Genomic DNA, 24,103 nt, shown 5'->3' on the forward strand with positions numbered 1-24,103 from the left:
GAAATCATGACGCCGTCATCAATAGTAGAAATGAAAGAGCTTTCGAAATTCAGCAGAATTATAATGAAGAAATTTATCAGGCATTCGACTATTGCATTGAGTTTTATATCTTCGAAAAACAACAACAACAAAACGCCAATGCCTCCGAACTCACTTACTTTAATTATTCACGATGCAAGCTTATCGAACGCCTATAACTTTAAAGCATGCTATATTACTTACTCTCCAACTGTTAAATGGCTTACCTCAATTCGCAGGTGATATCCAATTAATTTTGCACCGACATCTGTTAAAAACACGCGTCTGTCTAAACCGATAATATTCACACGAGGTGATCCATAACTTTTAATTGTACACTAGTCCAAATAATTAGACGTAAGCTACCCCGCTTACGTCTAAACGGCTACCGTCGTTTTCCTATAGCAAATTGAGTTCAACTTAAACTTCAGTTTTTCTCGTTAAATCTTTGCTAATGCATAAAATTATCATTAATTAGACATAAATGTGAGCGATTACCTCTTAAATGTGTAAAAATTGTGCTTTTAAACCACTTATGTACATTTTTAAAAATAAACATACACAACACACGAAGTGTGTTTGTCGTTTATAGAATTACATTGAATTATCTTGAACGAAATTATTTTTTGAATAGATTACACATAACCAATTGTTGTTGTACAACAAACCACATCACTTTTTAGCTTTCTGTACTCTTTAATTAAATGAAACCTATATGTATGTGTTAAAACTACCAGTTGTATCACGGAGTGTATATTGATAGGAGATGAATCGAGTATTTGACCCTTACTGTAGTAAATTCAATCTTATGCAAAAACTATTCATCCGATTTTATTGGTTTATACGTTATCGTTTTGCTTATTAATTCCTCTTTCAAAAATATACGTTTTAGTATATTCCCGTTGTTATTAATGGATTAATAGCGAAATAAACACAAGAAATACACATTTAATGTTTTACCACCGCGCGTTTTACCGTGTTGTGGCTATCCAGTTTTTTTTTTGCCCGATTTTATAGCCAAAATTCGGCTATGTTCCCAATCCCAAAAAGTATACTTTTTCCCAAAATGTGGCAAAAAAATCCCAATTTCAAAAAAAAAAATTTTTTTTTTTTTTTAGAAAGAAGTCTTATGTGTATTATATCTCAATTTTAATTCAATTACATTTAACAAAGTATTATATGATTTTGTTCTTTTAATTTGAATGATTATAAAAAGTTATATCAAATTTAGTATTTCCCTAATCAGTGGACTTTTCGTGTGGAAAAAAGGCTAATAAATTTATTTTCCCAATTTCATGAAAATGCCGATAAAATTCCCAATTCCAAAGCCATGGGCTATCATCCCAAAAAGTGGAAAAATACCTGCTATCGATCTTGTACAATTAGCGTACAGCGAAGCGCCGAGGTTATACATTTTGATGTACCCACTCACGTCTTTTGTTGAATTATAGTTTCATTTCTCGGCCGATTTTGACAAATTATACATCATTAGAAATCTTACGTTTCGTAGTAAACAGATATATAAATATATATAGATATATAAATATATATTAAGTTTTTCTTCTAATTTCGACAGCCCGGCGAGTTATAACTTTAACTTTTGCAAATATCATACCGTTTTGGAGTTTTAGAATCTAGATTTACGGTTGACATGTTCGTACTTAATACCAATTTGTAGCGTTCTTCTGATTTCGACAGCCCGGCGAGTTATAACTTTAACTTTTGCAAATATCATACCGTTTTGGAGTTTTAGAATCTAGATTTACGGTTGACATGTTCGTACTTAATACCAATTTGTAGCGTTCTTCTGATTTCGACAGCCCGGCGAGTTATAACTTTAACTTTTGCAAATATCATACCGTTTTCGGAGTTTTAAAATTTAGATTTACGGTTGACATGTTCGTACTTAATACCAATTTGTAGCGTTTATATTTGGAGTTCATTTTTAAAAAATACATCTTGCTTAGGAGAATAGAATTCTGTATACGATGGAACAAAAATGTTTAAAAACGAAAGTAATTAAGGAATGAAGGCGGAAGAAAGTAGCGCGCGTTCCTAACGCACTGAACTGATGCTACGGTCTTGGCGATTATGCTTTTGTTTAAAAACCGGCCATTGAATTTCCTTTGCCATGATTATTATATTTTTTATGGAATATATTGTAGTATTTTGCTCACGAAACATATCAATAAAGCTTATTATAAATAAATCTTAATAAATTAACGATTTCAGCTCTTGTTTATAACACAGAAAGGGTGTTAAATTTATGATGAAACAGCGTATATAGCGGACCCTCTCGATTTTATTCGGCTTTGCATGCATACTTGAAATAAAATGGGTGTCAAAACATTCATCGTTTGCTGTTAATTATCAACGAGGAAATTATGTATAACTATATGAAATGTTATTTACCTTAAATTATCAATTTATTAAAGATTCTTGAAAATCACGGTCGGTGTTACGCGGGTCATTTCGTATTTTGACATCAGGGCATCATGTCCAACTATTCAAAATCAGATTTTTTTCACTGGGACGATGGCGGCTTAGATTTAGACAGGCAGACATATAGTTTATTCAGACTTATACAGCAGTACATCGTCTTCAACTCAAATATATAAATTATTTTTAGACGAATTGTTAGGTGATTACACATATAGCGGTGATGATTCTGAGAATGTTGCCATGTTTCTTATCCGTGTAATCTAGAGTCCGTGGTTTGAGCATTTTTATCGCGGTGTTCAATAAAAGATATCTCAATAATCTTGTTTATTGATAGATCTGTGGTTTTATTGCCCCTGAGTTCAGCACAAACCATTTATCTCGTTATGATCAGATACTGTGCCGACCAATACTAAATAACACTATGGTGTCATACGCCACAGCAGGGACCTATACTTGTGATCATGGAGTCTTAGTGCAAGACTTAAAAAAGTATGTTGTTTCGCTTGCGGTTGTTAAAGTCAAAACGGGGCTTCCCAGCTGGCACAGCTGCTGATATTCGGATCTGAATACTTAAACTTATTCAGACCTTGTTCTTAACCGTTGCGCGTTTTACGATATCGGATTTTAGGCGGGCATACAACTCAGTGAAACAATTCAATTTCTTATACAACATTAAGCATATTAACATTTATTGAAATTAACAATATCAGCGACATCTTTTTAAAGACTAAACACCTCTTCAAGTATCGAATTTAACATGTCAATAAAATATATTAATACCAAAAAAGGTTTCATTTAATATTGTTCACATTAAACCTTTAAATGAAAGTGTCGCTTTAACTATTTTCCGTGTCTTATTAAGCCGCGAATCGTTTGCTAAAAACAGTTAACAAAAAGGGCTACACGTTCTAATTCTTAATGAAATACAAAACTAAGTATAACATAATTAATAACGTCCATAAATACACACGGCAAGATCAAAGTTTTAATGGAAAACTAATATGACATTCCACGTAAATTATTTTTTTCGTCTAAATCGAATACTATATATAGAGAAACAATGTATTTATAACCGACCAATGAGGTAACATTATGCAACTTTCAATTTACACAGTGCTATATGGCAACAATATGGAATTTGAACAGTGGTAGTGTGTTAAGGTCTGGACTATCATTACTTGTAAGTTTGTATAAACATTTTTCTAATGCAATTAGTAAAATAATGTTTATATTTTATGTTTAATAATTTATTGCATGATTATTCTGTGCTGTTAAATGAATTTGATGCCGTTAAAGCTTCCGACATGAATTCATGTCGGAACGATGCTATTGCAAAATAACGTTAAACGATATGCATCGACCTCATATTTATAGGAGTAAATTGTACACGGGCTCAAACTAGGTCGCAAAGACCCGTATGTTAAATACTGCAGTAGTGCAGTGACGTTACATGTGTTTTACTCTAGTCCGCTAATGAGGCTATCATACGGAATGATCCGCATCGACTCTATAAACACTTACAATTATAATCTATGTAGACGTACCATACACCAGTAAATAAAACACTGTTATTTATCACGTTAATAATTGTGTGATGTTTCTTCTCTGATGAACAATGAATAGCATTTATGTGTGTATACTTACATTATCTATTGTCAAATTATTTCTAACATTATGTTGATGTATATTACCAATGACTATGACACTGCTTAAAATGCATGAGATAGTGAATATGAATATTTTGATTATGATATCGTTTCATGTAAATGATGACGATGTATATGGTTATTTTGTGCATGCATGATTCTTATGCGTATTATTATCAATATCATTATTTTTTTTTATCATTATTATTAGTATTAGTATTATTATTATTTAATTACTATTATTATTACTAAATTATTGTTTAAGCACAAATGCTAATCTTGAAAACCGATGTAAATTTTTATCTCTCCCATTTTGCGAACTTAATTTAAAACTTACAAACAATCAATGTAACAGTTAAAACTGTTAAGTGATCCAAACTGCTTATATTAATATGACTTCCCCCTATACCAAAATGTCCCAAACTTGATCTGGAAACAAACTATGTATTTTGTAATGTGTATATTATATTTTCCCCATGTTGTATCTATGTATACCTGGGAGTAATAAAGTATTGTTCTGTTCTGTTCTGTTCTGTTCATTAGCTATGTCCTGGGTATTTTCACTCACTAGTTAAAGGACCTGATTATTTCCCTTGATAAAAAGCCGAATCATCAGTACCAAACAATTATCAAGGCTTAAGCACTGTGAGTTGTTCTGCTAAGCTTTTCTCGTGCATCGTTAACGAAAGCTTACTTAATTGGGTTGCTGCAAATTAACTGACGTGCATTTTGGTTTTAAGCCTTATTGATTGAAAGTCATGTAAAAAATACGCACACCATATTGAAGACTTGTCCGTAGAACTGAGAGTGTGTTTGGAGAAGAATCGTCAACGTTGAGAGGGACGCGTGATTCTGTGCCGAGTGGGTGGGGAAAAATGAATATCAAATATCGGAATATTGACGGGCCTAGGTTCGGATTGTTGGGTCTTGGCAGCGCTTGACGTGAGGGATGATGCTGCATTGTGATCATCGTGCCGTTGACTGCAAATGTCAATCCATGCTGGTGTCACCGATTTCAGACGGTATCACAGACCGTTGGATTTACTTGGTGTAAAATTTGAAATTGTGTACTTAAAGACTGCTCCATAAAACTGAGAGTGTGTATGAAGGAGATTCATCGAAGTTGAGAGGGACATGTGATTAATTGTTACTCGTTAAATGTTGAATTGTAGCAGACGACAGTTATTAAGTGTGTAAAAGTGTTGTTTTTTATTTATTTATTGTATTGTTATGATTAATGTCATTGATAATAATCTAATAAAATAACAAAAAATATTTATTTTCCTTTTTAATTTGGTAAAAACTATCCCCATTACAATAAATAAATAATAAAAAACTTTTACAATTATTTACTGTGTTTGATCTTTAACCAGAAGTGAAAGGCCAAACAAAGTAGTCCCTATATACAGGTACAAGCCGTGGGATAAAGGCAATTTGTTGAATAAACCTGATCTTTATCCAACGGGGGTATATTTGTTATATAAAATCATTCAGATGTAGGATAAATTGACAGTTTCTGGTTAAACAAAATTAATTTATATCAATATATTGTGTTTATAGGATTGAAAATATATCAATTGTTCAGACAAAATGTGGGAAGAGATTGAAATGTGCATCTTAAAAGTTCTGAGAATCCTATATTGCTTGGTAAAACTTTGCTTGTGGATGCAGTAGACCATAACAATAGAAACATAAGAAGTAAAACACACAAATGTCCAATTAAAGACTTTAGTGAAACGTGAACACAGAGGTGCTCTCAACGAATTATGATTCGTGTTAAGGAGATTGTTGTGTATATTATGGCTGTTGGGTCTCGTTCTTATGGTGCTGTGTCGCACTATCTGTGCCACAAATAAAAGAATACGTGCGGTTTATCTATTCTTCATGAAGCCGAATTTCTACCTATTTTATATTTATATTTTATCAAAATTAAATCTGATGATCTTATGCATCGATCACGAATTGACAAGTTTAGATAGGAATTATATATTGTTTAACATAACTTGATCTACCAGTAAAAACATTTGATAATACGATCTAAAAAACTATTTTTCATTGACTTAAGGGGGATGTCCAACATATTTTGGCATGTATTAAAGCTTGTCATTAACTGCTTTAAATGATTTATATTGATACATTTAAACATTTGAACTAAAAATCTCCAGTAAAAAATAAGAATACAATTTAAAAAAAGAAGAAAAAACGTTAACAGGGCTCGAACCACTGACCCCTAGAGTCATGGAAGCTTGGAGTAAAATGTCTCCCGACTTTACCACTCGACCATCCACGCTCACGTCAAATGCGGAGGTATTTTTAAGCTATATGATCAATCCTCGTAGTTTCCCAAAATATCGATTCGCGTCGAACGACGCTTTAATATGTTGGACAGTCCCTTTAATATCAATGTTTATTAAAAAATTGTTTTGCTTGTTCTGACAATTATTCTGGAATGTATGTGCCATACAACGAAGCGTACTGCAGCACTATGGTGTTGTTTACTAGCTTAAATATTTGAAGTTATATAATCGCATTATTCACGGAACACATATTAAAGAGGCCTGTTTACAGATGTTGGCATGTATTGAAGTTTGTCGTTAAATGCTTAATATTGATAGATGTTAACATTGGATCTAAAACTTTTAGTAAATATTCAAGAATTAAATTAAACACAGAAGAAAAAACGTTATCCACAACATGGCTCGAACCACTGACACCTGAAGTCCCGGAGTAAAGGCTTAACATTAAGACCACTCGGCCATCCTTACTCATGCAATGATGGGTGAATTTTATACTTTATATAAGCAATCATCGTAGTTTCACAAAATATAACGACAACAACAGAACTCTCCAAACTATTCAATCGTTTTGCGTTGCAACGCTTTATAATTTTCAGGTTTTTAAATCGTCAAAAGATGCATATAATGGCTATTTTAGAGCATGGTAAATGTTCAGTATTACTGTTTCCTCACAAATATCTTAACTAAAACGAAATTTGTGAATCTTAAACAACTTTTTTAATTGTGTCTATTTACCAAAACGAGAAAAGGCCCCTTTAATTCTGATAATAGTTATCTTAAATTAGTTAGTATTCCTTCGTGTTCAATCTATCGTGTGTTCGAGAAGTCAACTTAATAGATAGGGAGCAAAAATCGGAGATCCGAGAAGATTAATCAATCAGTTTTGCCCTGCATTTCATTATTTTGGACGAAAATTACACCAATATTTATTCAAATGCCGATTGTCTTTTTAAAAACATGTCTTGATATTATTAATAACTCACTTGGGTTGATTTCAACTGCGAACGTCGGCAAGAAGGTATTTAAAACAAGAATTCAAATTGAAAACAAACTTATATTATGTCTTGGTTACAGGTGATATTTTATTTACAAAGTTGGACAACACGGGTGACCCTGACAGTGACGCAATCATGACGGAATTGTTGACGTAATTTTTGGTTTAGTTTGTGACGCGCTTCTATTCTGCTTCTGGCTAGAAGAATACTGTTTTGTATTGAGACCGGAATCTGAAATAAATACCACAATCTGAAATAACTTGCATGCGGAATTGTTAAAACTTCATTTTGTGTGTATATTTTTTTTACGGTGAACATTAAGGGACAGCGAATACCAAATGAAGTCCGGTCTTTTAAAGATTTGAGGTATAGAATAGCCCAGTTATGGTACTATCAAACTAATTTTTTTTTCTGAAACATGCCTTCGGAAATATTTATTCAGAATATCAATTTAAAATACAATGTTCGTAGCTTCAAATAAAATTCATAATTTACATGGAGGTATTTTATTTAAGAAATGTAAATACATGCTAAACGGAGGGATCAACAATCACAAAGGATGGTTTTGTTAGTCGAGCTCGGTTCGTTAAATCGTATGCTATATATATTTATGATAAATATTACTTTAACGTTTAGTAAGATAATACATATACTGGTCTTATATATAACACATCACGATACATTTTATGACAATGGCTTTGTCAAAGGAAGATCTCCAATTAGCCTTGCTTATTTGACAATCAACACTATAATCTGAGTTATTCTGATGAAAGAAAATAACACCACTTGTGCTAACGCCATTGTAACTCGATTACAAATCGTTGTTAATTGTCCATTTATTGACGATAAACTTGTAAGTAATGTCTTAAATTAACGATGCTCGTAAAGACGATTGGTGCATACCTGTTATTTCCGATAACTATTGCTGGAGGAATAGCAGCAGACGTTTGCGCCTTTCACACTGCAGCCCATATCGAACTCCCAGCCACCCTTGCACTCACCGTGAAGGTAGGTGTAGGGGTCAAAATAAACCTGTCGCTTGCGGCGGACCTCAACTTCAACCTCTTGGTTGCGATACTGGGGACGGCCCCTTCGACCCTTAAAAATAAAATGAGACATGCGAGATTCGATGACTATCCAGTATTTGAAGAATTAATATACGCACATGAAAAAAACTCACAAAGGTATGTGAAAGAAAAAAATACGTTACCTAAATGAACATAGTGACATACGAACATCGACAGACTGAAAAAAAACACTATACCACACAATACTTAAGAAATCTGTATATGTACAAGATATTGAAAACTTTTATTCAATACCTTAGAATCGATCTTTGGAATGCTTAATGAATCTATGCATGCTGCAATTTGATAATCGATATAAAATGCTAAAAGATTTGACATATACCATGTCTAAAGAATCATCTCAAGTTCGACGTTGGCAATGAGTTTCAAAGAATTTTTATGTGCGTACCATTTAGTTTTATAATGAGATGTAATGTATGAGTTAATTCAATATCAAAACAAACCGACATCCTTCTTACCACTCGCTGTCAGTTTAGCCTTCTATTGTCATTAATTTTTGTAAAACGATAACGCCGCGCTAAGAAAAATTATAATGTCCCATCATTACACATGTCAACACTGACAGTCGTTTTAATAATGGACTACTTCGGACATGATACATAGTAGTTTCGTCTGAATATGTTCATCTTACTATGTGTGAATAATTCATTCGGTTCTGACCAGGTCAAATAACATTTATTACTGTGTTGTAAATAGACATCTCTAAAGTTAGTAAGGATGTTTTTTTTTTCAATTGATCATTCTCTTTAATGGTCAGTGTCTTTTTACGGTTGGTTGCGAATGGCAGGTTTATTGTTTTATGCGATAAAATCAATGTTGATGATAATGTTTGTGTACTTGGGCCATATTTATACATGTAGTTTTTAAATACATTGTATTGTGATATAATAATATATATGCACATGCATATGATACGAAATCGTTTACAAACGATCTCATCATGTTGCAAACATTATTTCGCAGCTCAAGTAAATTTTATTATTTTGAACCACGTAATGCTTTAAGTGGTCAAAGATAAGTTTTATCCGTTGCATGCTCCAAAATATACTAATAAAAACTTTATACACGTAACTTTAGTTATGCGCTGCTAAGAAAAGCCCTTCGTCCGAACGTGTCTTAATATTTTTTAATGTGTGTTTTATGTTAGACATAAGTTCCCCTTTTTATATCGAAATTAAAAAGGATTGTCTTGTTTAAAGATAAGGCATTTAAACGAGGAAATATTCAAATATTCGAATAAATAGACAACCTTGTTAATTCCAAAAAAGATCTGATATAATCATTCTCTTTGCATGAACACATGATCAAATCGCCAAATCTTTTGGTTCTCGTTTCTAAAGTAACGCTTATGAAAATCATATTCGCCCATCGCCAACCAAGCGCTCTCAATAAACTCGGTACTTTCAGAATGTAGTTTATTCAGAGTTGTCGATAAATATCACGAATATGCGTGCATTAACTTATTACTTGCAAGAAGTAAAAGGCGATTCAATGCGACTTTAAACATGGTTATATGATAATAAAGGTTGTTGTTGTTGTTGTTTAGCGAATTTTCTAAACGAGTCGTTGGACAGCCGCTTGGGTAATAATTTATGTCGCATCTGTATTGATAACCGTTGTTATAATTCATGTGATTTTTGTAAAATGCAATTAACTCCTGTAGATGATTACATGCATCTATTTGTTACACTTTGCGTGAAAATAATAGTGAAATAATAATAAGTGTCGAGCCTTCTTTCGTTCGCGTTCGCTTTCCGCTTTTGTTTAAGAATTATGTACTCGCTTTTGTTTTAGAATTATGTACGCACCAACAAATATCATAATGTGCATTATTAAGCACAATCTGTTAAAGAAGGTGTCAACACTTATTAACGCGACGCGTATGACATTTGTATTTTTCTCGCGCCCGCAGTTGTTGAAGGTGTTGTTAACGTCTTGTCATATTTCCCATTGTTATGGTGTTACGCATTTTCAGCTTGCATGGTGCATATTATAATTAATATTTGTTATTTATACATGACATTAAAACGGTCAGACCTATTCAAGAATAAATCTCTCACGTGCATAAAAATTTGGAGAAATGGTGTTTATACTTTGTACACAATTTAGAAGATAAGTATTTGAAATCAGAATCTATTGTATATAAAATAGGAAGTACATTTTCGTTAATCAGTATGTGATGATAAATGTGAAAGGCCTCATAACATTGGAAATAAACGTCATTCAAACGTTTTCCCAAATGGAAATTTTCTTAACATAGTTTGTATACATTATCTTTATTAAGATGAAGGTTTTGCGTTCAAACACATTACTGTCGCCTATATAAGTCGTAAAAAGAAAATTTTATTGACGATTAAAAGAATGGCATTTTAATTAATAGCTCTAGAATGATAAATATTTGAAACACTTTTGTTTACAACAACAGCGTCAATGGGATTGTTTGCATGATGACAACAGGAGAGGGGGGACAAACCTGTTTAAGTTTATGAGATGCCTTCATAAATGATTTATTCCGGAAAATGATGGCAGTAAAATATTCATTCTGTCATAAATGTGACTCAATGTGACAAAATAACGATTACTAATTTATTGTCGAACTGTCGACATTGAAATTATGTTAATGCACATCTGTATTTAAAACATAGACCTTGACATTAGTGCATAAACCATTCGACTGCCCCGGTATGCTACCGATGTCGTCATTGAACTTTTTGAGATGCAATCAATAAGCGTATAAGTAAGGTTGCTCTACTCCAACCATGCACACGTTAACTAGTAATGGAATGAAATTGCATTGGTATTTAATTTAAAGTTTGATGTAGAGGGGTTATTTATGTTTATATTAAATATTCTTCAATATTTATAATATGAATAATTTCGCGCAGAGAGTGCGGTTTCATTGGCCGAATGGATGGGGTGGGTTCCTTAAAGAAGGTTAAAGCACAAATGCTTCATATTGTCAAATCCATAGCAGTAGAACGATTTTTATTCATTTTTATTGCGCGTGTTACTTCTTGGCCTATCGTATAACATGGATTACACTTGTAGTCATATTTAATTACACATCATGCTTAGATCTGCATTCGTGGAACAGACTAATGTGGGACGGCACTTTACATACCTGCATTAAGCCCAGAAATCCAAGAGCGCTGCTCATTTTGTTTGTCTTAAGGGGAAATTACACCTTATTTCAATACAGTTTAAGCGATAGAGGATATTTGTTCATGTGAGTTTAATATCGTTTGTTATTTCACGAGTGATCATAGAAAATATGATTTTTCTATGATCACGATTGAAATAACAAAGGATCTTACACTGACATGAACACATTTTATGTTTCTTTTATGCCCCTTTTTCAAGACAATAATTAAGAGCTGTTTACATCTCGCTGAAAAGTTACCCTTTCTCCCGTGGCGTGCCTCAATACATTTCATTACACAAAATGACGCCATTATCCCAGCGAAATTCTTTAGTTAAACTCTTTTACAATGTAAATCAACGGTGACAAAAAGCATAAAATAACGAGAAAATTTGTTGGATTTGGTGGATTATCGATTTTAATTCATTCGTGATCATAGAAAATCTTGATATGATAATCTAAAAAAAGAAAAAGTAGTTCCGAAAGTTGTTATTTTCACCGGTGAAAATAACAATTTGTTTATTTTCACTGCTGTTATTTTACTGGAGAACGTCATATTTTATCATAAGGTATAGAAGAAACAAAATGTTTATTTTATTATTTGAATACGTGTGTGCATGCGTTACGTTTTAGAGAAGCGTGAAAGTTTGTCATATCCGTCATTTTTCGTCTCTAGGTATTAGTTCTTGGGTCACGCAAATAAACATATCAACGCTAGGTTGGTATTCAAGAAAAAAATGCCATGAATTTAAGCCGCTAGGTTGCTGGAGTAAGCTATTGGGCCTACTGCATGGAAACTAGCACCATCATGGATTTAGGCCATAGTTATCAAATTCAAGTCTCAAAAACACTGATTGAGGTGCAAGCTTAGACAGGGTTAACATGACTGCTTTGTTTTTGGTTGCTTCGCCCTATTTTACAGTTTGTCAGTCACATAAGATCCTCACATCAACAAATCTATGGCGAAATACAAATGGGCGGATTTCATATTAAACATATTAAATCACGTATTCAAACACAACCTTCAAAAGCCATGATAGCGTTGATTTCAATTCAGTTACTGTCAAGGGGGAATAAATGCTTAGAATGTATATGTTTCTTAACTTTATAAGAATATTTCAAATACAAGTGTTTTATCAAATACAAACTATACTGCAAAAGAATTCATACAAATAAACTGGAAAAAACACGTAATTGAAAATATTTAAGTGTCGTGCTTGTTTCTAATTACGTAAAAAACATAAAATACTTCATATTTTTTATTAGTTTTTGCTAACAAATGTTATTTTAGGTCATGCTTTACCATTTCAACTTATGTAAGCAAAAATGGATAACACATTAGTACTAAGCCATATTAATTTCAGAACTGCAAATAGATTGAATCGATATACGAATATTCTACTGAAGTCATGTCACAAAATCATGTGTAACAAAATTTCGAGAAAACAAATCAGCATCAAATTGGTCATTTGTTTAGGGCCCAAGGCAGTTTAAATACATATAATTTAACGTTAATATATATTTTTTTAGAAAAGTCTATAATGACCATTTTACTGACCGAAACCAAATAACCGGCGACATAAAACTCGGTGACAAAATGTTTCTGAACATTAGCATCGTATGCATTGTGTATTCAGCCGCGTGCACTTATACTTATCTGCACTTACTGCAGTGTGTATTCTGTGAGTCGAACCGTTTTCAAACATTAATATTGCACAGCACGTTTTGTAAATTTGAAACAGTTTTCATATAAACAAAAATCCTGTCTTTCCCTTTCTAAAACGTACGTTAAGTTAAAAATAAAATAGATGTTATCAACTGAATTATAATACAAAAATGTATTTACGATCTTTAAGAACATCAATTCGGTACTCACAGCGTTTGGCCTGGGGCTCGGCGCGAGAGGAGCAGCTGTCGGTTCGGCCGGTTGTGCGGCCGGTGGTGCGGCCGGTGGTGCTGCAGGTGGCGCGGCCGGTGGTGCGGCAGGTGGCGCGGCCGTCAGTGCTGCTATCGGGTATACAAACGGAGCAAGTGCGGCCGGTGGTGCGGCAGGTGGCGCGGCCGGTGGTGCGACAGGTGGCGCGGTCGTCCGTGCTGCTATCGGGTATACAAACGGAGCAAGCGTAGTTGCCGGTGGAGCGCGTGTCGTCGGAAGGGGGGCTGATGTCACCGGAACCTGTGGTGGGGGAATGTACGGCGGTAACGTAAGCATTAAAAGTCCCTGTAACAGAGACGGCGGCAACGTCGGCGGCAGCGTCGGCCTGAATGGGGCTGCCGTCGGCGCTTGGGTAGTTGGAATCGGAGGAGGAGGAGGAGGAGCAGGGGTATCCGGTGTCGAGAAATCTACGTCGACGCATTCACCGCCCTCCCGTTCGCAGTTGGTCAGCATCTCTGTCCAAAAAAACAATAACATCAAAGCCATGTGAAGTGCATGCGCGATCCTTTATAGATGTGGACATTGCCGTAAATGGTGATCAGACGACTCACAAAAGCAGAAGACTGTATGGAAATGTTTTTAAATGATTCCTATGCCAGTAACGGCAGTTCCCACACAGGTTCGCATAAATGTAAAACAAATATACTAAATTACTATAATAATAATTCAGTAACATACTGCGTGTTGGGTACGCGCGTATTTTGTTTTTATAATATACTTAAACTTTAATTTTTTAACATATTATTTTCACCTAAGACATGTTTCATTTTTTAACTACATCTTCATTCAAATTCTTCGTTTTAAATAAAAATGTTTAAGTCATGTTTTTTGCTTGGACGCAAACATATGCGTTTCGGTGGGATAGAATCTTTTTTAAATGAAACGTTATATGCTAATGCAATCGCAGAATAACTATTGTTTTAATTGTTTATATTGTACCAACACGCAAAAAAGAATATCTTCTGAATAATCTATATTCATGTCTTTGAGAAGATCACTTTGTAAGGAAAGTATAGTTATGCTACAATTTATAATGATACTCAATGATGTAAATCAGATTTTTGGTTAATAAGTATAAATGCCATTAATGTAAGGCGGCAAAAGGCTCGGGGTACCCACCATGGTAATTCTGGCTCGCTTCCCGTCCATATCCGAAGTATCCGAAGTATCCATTAGCGTTTCCAGCCGAAAATGCGACAAGAGCTGCAACAACCAACGCCGCCCTCATGTCGCAAAAATAAGGCTCAACGGTAACGTGACAATTGTAAAAGCGCGCCCGGTAATGCCAGGCGTTTACGGCGCACGTCGGTTTATATCGAAACCGGCGAAGCGTTAAATCGTACGAGTGAGTGCATTAAAGTGAGATGTTTATTCACTTATCACCAGTACAATTTTCAGTAAATGGGCGTCCAATTAATTTTCATTTGTATCGTTTAATACAAGATATCTCAGGGGAATACTTTTGCACTACTATTAAAGGCGACTTATTTAAATTTCCATTTTAAGTACAATTTGAACATGTCATACTATTATCAAAAATCGAGTTAGCATATGATTTAGTTTACAAATAATCGGTCATCGACTATCACAGCGACCAAGATAATAAATAGTACAGTGTGCGTGAAAATATACTTCGGCAATTACCATAGCATAATATCATAGGTTTCGAAGGGAAATTTATAGCAGTACTTACAGTTTATATTTACGCAAACATTATGAAAATAGAAGTGCTCGCCCTCCACACTTATGTAAATTTCATACTTTAATTTCGTTCAGCTAATTTTAATAGTCACAATTATAGGAAACATGTGTTTACCCATTTTGAGAACGTTTCGTGGTTATTCCCATGTTTGAAATTTCACTTCACTGTTATAACATGTATTAATTGGTCTTACAAGCAACATTCTGTGCTGTATAATATAAATGCATTTAGTTTTGCATGCTAACACAACAATTCGATTAAGTAGGGTATTTTGATTTCGTTTCCACTTATATTCAGCTTTCATTCATGAACACACAAAAAAACACAAATGTAATGAATAAACCGTTGCAATTAAATACGTAATCCTGCTTAATACATTTTCTATGAAACAAGTTTCTATGTGGCATACTTGAATAAAAAACACAGTACAAACATGTTACTTTTGTTTATGTAGATTTCTTAAATACTAAACATTTTCGGGCAAAGCCATTAACAGTAGTATCAACATTAGCATCAGCGCAGGAATTGACGTCAACGAGTACCGAGAATGAACTTCTAAATGTTTGAGTGTATTTGTTTTGTTGTTATTTGATTCGTGCTTAGGGCATGTGCGTCGTGTTTATCAATATAGTAGTTATACCACTGCGTTCAGTTATCCTTCTCACAATTAAATTGACAATCGAATCCGATAATTACCGGTTAACCCGTTAAACAGATGACAAAAAATGAATTTAAAATCACGATACCTAATTTTCTCCTGTCCACTACTACCATGGATAGCCGTTCTTTTAAATCGCAAAAGCATTCTATTGCTCAGGTGGTGACCATAGTTAAATATTCATGTGTTTTGCGTTTTCATTAAAATGTTTGAGCTGCGCCATAAGGTTTCGGAATAAGTCATTAATAATTGTAAATCAAAATGTTTTTTTTTTCAAACGGATTACCTGACATAAGTTGGACGTTTTCTACATTGGCATATCTACACAATATTAAATGCATCACGCATTTATCCGCATTACTAGTATATGCGAAATTATTTTCGCTCCATAAACAATCAAATGAATGTCATCATAAAGTGTATTAGATCTGTCTTTTCTTTTCCATATTTTATCTAGATGTTATATAAGTAATCGCATCATGTGACAATGAAATAAGTTATGATAAGAATAAAATTTAATTATGAAATAAATACACCGCAAATAGAAACAAAACACTTGAAATATATCGAGCATGTGTCGCTGTATTTAATTGCATCAGCCTTCACTTCTGAAGGACGAATGAATGTCAAGTTCAAACTTCGAACGGACGGCTGCCTATCCTATACTTTGTTTGACCTCTAATTGATATTCGTGTGTCAATTAATTAGCATATATAAGCACAACAAACATTCTCGTGAGATGGACATTTATAGCTTGACATTTGCATTGACCCTGTTTGCAACATTTCAGTTAGTAAAAAGAAACAATGGTTAAGGGACAATGGTGAACAAAGTATCCATTCTTGGCAGACAAATAATCAATTAAAAATAGTTCGGCTATATGCAAATGCACCTCGCTCTTTACAATGGGGTTAATTATTAGTTTCTTGTGATAGATTAGTAATTTCCAATGTATGCAAATATAGAAAAGAAGCTCTAGTTGTAAGAAATACAATCCTAAATAATACTGTTGAATAGATTTTACCACCCCTCGTTAGAACTTATGTGTTCTTACCATATATTATGTTTATTTGTATTGATTTTATGTTATATAATGTTATGTTATTATTCGCGTTCACGTGACAGAATATGATGTGTATTTTTAGTATTAAGACGATGTACTATTGTATAAGTCTGAATAAACTATGTCTGTCTGTCTGTTAATTGCATGTCCGCACATGCCTATCAGGGACTACACTTACCGCTTTTATTATTGTTTTCGTTGAAATGAAGTATTGTAGAAGAGAAACATACTTAACCTTGTATTGTTTCTTCATATAACGCGACATATGATTTCATGTTCTGTATAATTATTTTGATGCAGTCTAAAGTCATGATCAATTTGGATATTTATAGATATTAAAGTAATGTAATCATTTGTTTTATGTGTTAACAGTGTAAATATATAGCATAAATACCAAGCTATGTACACTTGTCTCTTACAAAAATACCGCTTTTTCATGAGATATATAACCTGGAATACACTACGTTCACTGGTTAAGTGGAGTAAACCAAAACGGACTTGGATATACATGTATTGTCTTGATTTAATTATGCCAAATGGAACTGCATTTGTGTTCATATTGCACATGTATTCTGTATTGAAATGAATTTGTAATGTTATTTAATTGATGTGTTCTTTAATTGCCGTGTTATACGAATAACAATTCTGTATGGGCAATAGGTATGGACACCAATGTTATAGACTTTTGGCTGAGAGTCAAGTTCGGAACATCTTTAAACTGGCCAATGCCCTTATTGTGTCTTTATTTATATAAATCGTTTTAATTCGGTGACTTCATAATTAATTGGCGTATTTATGACTTGTTTATTTATTATATGTTGACCTTTAATTTTTAGCTATAATGGCTCTTTTAAGTGTTCAGTTTGATGACCTTTTAACCGGTGTACGCCCCTACAGCTTAGCGTCGACCTTTCACGGTGGTCAAGCTAGATTTACATTCTTAGCCTATAGTTTGTCCAGACACTTGGTTAGTTGCCCGAAAAGGCACTAACAGATAGCAATAAAACTTGTAGAAATTATTTTTAGTTCCATTTATTCCCTATTTGATATTCCAAATAATTCTACATCATTGATACATGCATAGTTGTTTATGGTTTTCGGTAATTAAACCTTCATATTTAATCATTATTTTCTAATTCGCACTTAAACATATAAATAACATTGTTTTGAAATAACTATGCGTAAGACAGCCATTATTAGTATGCTTATCTAATGAAGTAAGCTAAATATATTTCCATAACGTTACTAAATCTGCTTTTGCCATAGCAAAACATGACAGGTGCTGTTATTTTTAGCTGAATGTATATAACGATATGATTATCCTTAAACGTTTGATATGTAGTGTGCATCTGCAGTACATGCATTATAAAAACAAACAAGATGCATACATCATTGACACTAATAATAATATATCAAGAAGCCTCACTGTGTCAAGCAGACATGTGCACGCTTTGAATTACTGAATCTGGTCGACGAATCACGCAAATATCATGGACATATGAATATGGTTAAAATGAATTAAAATTAAATATTTGTATACACCCGCTAGTTCATTTTAAGCAAGCGACTTATTTCTCTTACACAAAATGATGAATAACACGGAACGACGCTAAATATAGCTATGATAAAAAAGGGGTTATCGTCTTTAATCTCATTAAATGAGTTGCGTTCTGAGAAAATTGGGCATAATGCATGTGTGTAAAGTGTCGTCTCAGAATAGCCTGTTAGCCTGTGCAGTCCGCACATGCTAATCAGGGACGACACTTTACGCTTAAACTTGGTTTTTCGTAAAAAGGGACATCCTTTAAACGAAAAATTCCATTACAGCGGAAAGTGTCGTCCTTGATTAGCCTGAGCGAACTGCACAGGCTAATATGGGACGACACTTTACGCACATGTATTTTGCCCAATTTTCACTGAACAAGACACAAATTAAACTACGAATCTTGCATGGCTTTATACAAAGTAGGGTTTTATGCGCGAATCAATTTTAACAAATACAGCCTAAGATAAAACGTATAATTTTATTGATTTTACAAAAAAAAATAAAATCATAACATGACGTAAAAAACGTGCGGTATCACTAACGGTTTTTGACATGTTCATTTTAAAATGGTAAGAACGATATCTTGCCATCTACATTCCACACAAATAGATAACGTGTAATTTATGCTAAAAATGATTAATGTGCAAATTATTAATAATTTTTTTTTAAACAAGACAAAATGACACAACGTAAATTAACAAGAATTTATGATATGCTATTTTCATTCAATTTGCAAATAGAACTCATAGATCTTTTATAATAAACTTTGCGATGTTCTAAATACTTGTAGATTTATAACACGTGTACATAATATTAAAAATTGCATAAGTTCGGTATTTTAATTTGTCTTTCTTACTCTTTTACTGTGCAATGGTATTAGATGCAGTTTTGATATTTTACAATAATGAGTATGCTAATCACTGTCAGAGCTTGCTGAATATTATAATTGGTTTTAAACAATTGTGAAATGAAACCTTCCACATTATACCCGGGCCCCTGGATAAGAAAGCTTATACATATCTTTCGAACCCTTAAACTGTTTATACGTTATTGTATCTTTAAGGAAGCGATCCTCGTATTTTAAGCAATTGCAACGAAACACAAAACACAACGGTGTATGCATGTATGCGTTACAATTATTAATCCGCAAAAATAGTTTACATGTAGTATACTGTCATAGCTACAATGTAATACTTAATACTTCATATACACATGTCTTATACAGGTTTGTATCTGTATAGTATTTAAACAATATTATATTAATAGTTAAACATTCACAGTATGTAAGCTGTACAATATGGGTGTATGTCGGTTTAATTATAAGAAACGTTTTGCAAAAAGTGCTGTCAATACGAAAGCGTTAATCTACTGTTAAAGTTAGAATTAACATGTTGAAATTGAAGTATATTTGCCAGTTTGTTTAAAACATGGCTTATCCTATATTTACCTTTTAGTGAACAATTTGATTGTTTTTTATGTTGCAGATATATTCAAGTGTCTTCTTAATTTAAAAAACAATGTTTCTGAATACTTTAAAAGGCAAGTATAATTTTTCTGAATAAACATGTTTGAATGAAACTTTTAAATCATTCAGTATGCTGCATTAATGTGCAAATGTTTGGTATGAGTTTCTCGCTATATTAATACCAATATTTAGGGTGCTGAAACATGCGGCATTGTAATTACAATTCATTGAGCAACTCTTGTCAGCGCTTGGTTAATCGTATTCGAAAAAGTGTTCAATCCTAAATATTCGCATATTTATGCTTTCGTTTTATGATTGAGAAAGGATGCTTTACATTATCAGACTAAGACAATGTTTCTTTAGTTTAACTGCTCTTCTTTTAGTTCGTATATACATGCTACGTAATTTGATTACAACGTCGGCAAAAAGTGTCAGAACAAAGGCTTCGGTGGTCGCTATAATAAGTCTTACAAAGAAAAAGCAAAACGTTTTAATTGAATGTAAACACAATAAAATTCATGCTAAGGTGTTTTAATCAATTTCATAGTTTGACAAAAGAGTAATGTTTCCTATAAGCACATATTTTGTTTTAAAAACATACTCAACTATTTGTTGAGAATTGTATTTTGACCATGTGTAAAAATATCAACAACACAAGAGAAACACAAATACTTAATTATCATTTATATTTGCGACATCGGGGTATTAAACGACTATATCCCATTACCTCGGGCATAATATTGCATAACGCAGATCTCAGCTTATGTGAGTCATCCGCGTATTGAAACACATTTGAACTGAAACAACAAAATCACTCCTAACTTGCCAATCGTACATTTTTGTTACGCCGTATAATTTTATAAATTTGAAAATATTATTTATTATAAACGAACATGAATTGTCAGTACACGCGAATTTATCTAAGAATGTATGTAATATGTGTCTTGTCTTGTAATTTAAATTGTAGTTAATTAACTGAGTAAAAAAATATCTTATGTTTAACTTTGTTTGTTGAAAATAACATTATTTCAAAATATTTGACTTTGTTCCACTAGGCTTGTAGCTTCATCAATACGATGTTGCGTTGATCTTGATACGGTCTGACGATCGACGTACCTTCTCCACAAAGTCAACATTTAGATCTGGTTAGTGAATAAAGTGTGTTAAAGATCTCAAACAGTTTGTGTCCGCTTTGTACCTAGTGCGTCCGATTGTCAATTTAAGAGCGTCTACATATTGGACATATTCATTGCAATAAGAGTCATGATTTCAAATAATGTTTTAAAATCCAACGGGGTCATATAAGGGCTTTAAGGTGATGGTCTAGCAATTGTAATCCAATAATGCCGTTAAACACGGCTAGAAGGTCTGGTTTGAGAACATGACAATATTTATCATTGCAAATTATTGACCATGTGCAAAAACTATTCGCGCTTAAACATAGCGCTCATTTATACCAATCAATTGGTAATAATGGTTTTGTCTGAAATCTTTACTCTAGGTTTAATATTTCCATTTGACGTCCGCCCGTCTTTGACTTGTTGCTGGAAAACCATTATCTGACAATCTATGAAGAAGATAACAAATTATGTTCCATAACTTCGTTTAATGCGGACCGTTTGAAGGATGAGGTTAAAGTAGCGTTACAACGGCTGAATTTTCTTTTCTTTGAGGATATAAAAGATTGAGCCAGGTCTCGCCGGTAGTCTATTTTTCACTGAAACTCGATGCAATAATGACGACGAAAAGTTCACGCGTCTCATCCTTTCTTCGTCTTGACTTTTAGGTTTCTTCCCACCTTACATACATCTGTTCACTGTAGAGCATAACCGTTTTGTTTCAAGACAACAATGATGACAGCAATGTCAAGCATATGAGCCTTGTTCTGAGAAAACTGGGCTTAATGCTTGTGTGTAAAGTGTCGTCCCAGATTAGCCTGTGCAGTCCGCACATGCAAATCAGGGACGACATTTTCCGCTTCTATGGTATTTTTCGTTTAGTCCCTTCTTACCGAAAATCTAGTTTAAGCGGAATCGTCCGCATATGCTAATCTGGGACGACACTTTACACATTAGCATTATGCCCAGTTTATTCAGAACAATACACAATAATGACAGCAAGATCGAGCATGTGTTGCCTGAGGTGCAGCCCCTTTTCACGAAAACAACGGCAAGCAGCTCCTCGGTAACATCAACGAAGTCAACATAAGCAACATCTAAGCCGAATCAAATCTGCAGTGTATGTTTAGAGTTGTTAGATTTTGTGTTGTTTACTAAAATGGATTTGAAGCGACGTTTATGCAATTAAAGTCCATTAGTGTTTGTCATTGACCGTTTAAGACGGTTACACCAGTATTAATCACTTCCATGTATTTTAATTATATTGTGTTTTTATAACGCCGTGCAAAAGTAAATAGGTATCATGCACTTAAAACGATAGATACATCACACGGTATAAAAAGTTTATTTTCTCAAGATTATCGTTTTTTAATTGCTTTAATTAGATTACAAACTGGTATTGCGATTGGAAAACATTAATATATAATTAATTATATCGTTAAATAAAATGAACCTCGAACTTACAAAACCCATTTTACTGATAAAATGCAATTTAAAATTGAAAATGGCTTTGTTTGAATTACAGTTGCTTAATATATTTAATGTTAAATGATTGTTATTTTAATAATTGAAATCTCAATTTTTTAAATTGTATTTTGTTTTTCCAGATATGCTGTATGTGTAATAAAAATGCGGATTCAGTAAGAAATCATTTGGTTTGCGCATATCATGAAAGGCAGACATGGTATTAATTTCCACTATTCGTGTAAAAAAAATCTAATACATACATTAAACTTACGCTATAAATGTACAATTTAACCGTGTAACTGACGGTTTCATACATCTTGTTGCGATCATTTTAACAACATCATTTAATCTCATTTATAAAGGTAAAGTCTTCAAAGATGTTAAGTGTTTAAATGTAGAAATGATAGACGAATAAGTAATTAATTAATCTTTGTGAGAATTTCATTTAATATGTTGGAAAATAAGCTTTGTTTTGTGTGAAAAATTTCGAAGGCTACAGGTCAAATATTGAAAGTATATATGTTCAAAAACATTAAAAGGATTCGCATTTTGGTTAAATACCCCGAAAATATGGCATTACATGTTTGATTGTTTGTATAATGGTAAGTAGATCTATACCATTGTACGTAGGTCAATGTCATTTAATAAGATATTTTGATTCAATTTAAGATTGGAACAAAGCTTTTAATTTTAATGAGCTTAACACTGGAATAGTAGGTAGGCCCTTAGGTCTTAAAACCTCAGTCGAATTAATCAACGAGATAACGCGGTCACTCTAAGATGGGTTGCTTTATATGTATATGCGGGCCGTTAAACACATTCGTAGATTGTTTTTATAATTATTGCATAAATGATATATATAATGCTCACTGGCGGGGTGCTGAAACTTCCGCTTCCGGTGTAAACACTTGCATCTTTTGAATTCGCAAAAAAATGTAAATTTAACACTAAACCAACTTAAAACCTCAATGAATTTATAAAGCAGACTATTCAGATGGGTAAAGGTGTATCTGACACAGGTAATCAATCCGCTTCTGTTAACAACAATAGCCCTAAAACACGGAACAAAAGACCAAATTCAATGAAGAGAAAAGTTATCTTCCCTGAGCAGGAAAAAATCGCGAAAGCAGAGAAAAAAAGCAAACAGACTTCCGAGTCAGACACTGACAGCTCGTGTTGTGGTTGGGCTGATTTAGACATAGACATACCCACGTCAAATTACTTTTCCCCCCTAGTCGAGCCAGTGATGCCCAATCCATCTAATACATACGCAGACATTACGGTGATCAGAGCCCTTACAGACAACATGAGTTCACCTGAGTTAGGCCATAACTATACACTAGGGTCATTTCCTCAGACCTCATTGAGTTTCACCATACCGCCACCTCTACAGTCAACCCCTGTCCAAGGACACGGCCAACCAAGCTCATTCATAACTGACTTCGACATACAAAGAATAGTACAAACTCTCCGCATGTCATTGAGAAATGAGATTCAGTCAATGGTCTCTGCTACAATAGCAG

General features: G+C 33.5%; 1 protein-coding gene across 1 annotated transcript; it reads right to left on the reverse strand.

Moving 5' to 3' along the window:
* Positions 1-8,304: 8,304 nt before the first annotated feature.
* On the reverse strand, positions 8,305-13,837 carry LOC127872629 (uncharacterized). The gene is made up of 2 exons (XM_052415959.1): positions 13,502-13,837; positions 8,305-8,496 (listed from the first exon to the last, which is right to left on the reverse strand). Exons 1-2 carry the CDS (start codon positions 13,835-13,837, stop codon positions 8,305-8,307), a joined length of 528 nt encoding a protein of 175 aa, XP_052271919.1.
* Between the last annotated feature and the right edge of the window lie 10,266 nt (positions 13,838-24,103).

The sequence above is a fragment of the Dreissena polymorpha genome, chromosome 3, assembly GCF_020536995.1.
Source record: "Dreissena polymorpha isolate Duluth1 chromosome 3, UMN_Dpol_1.0, whole genome shotgun sequence".
NCBI lineage: Eukaryota > Metazoa > Mollusca > Bivalvia > Myida > Dreissenidae > Dreissena > Dreissena polymorpha.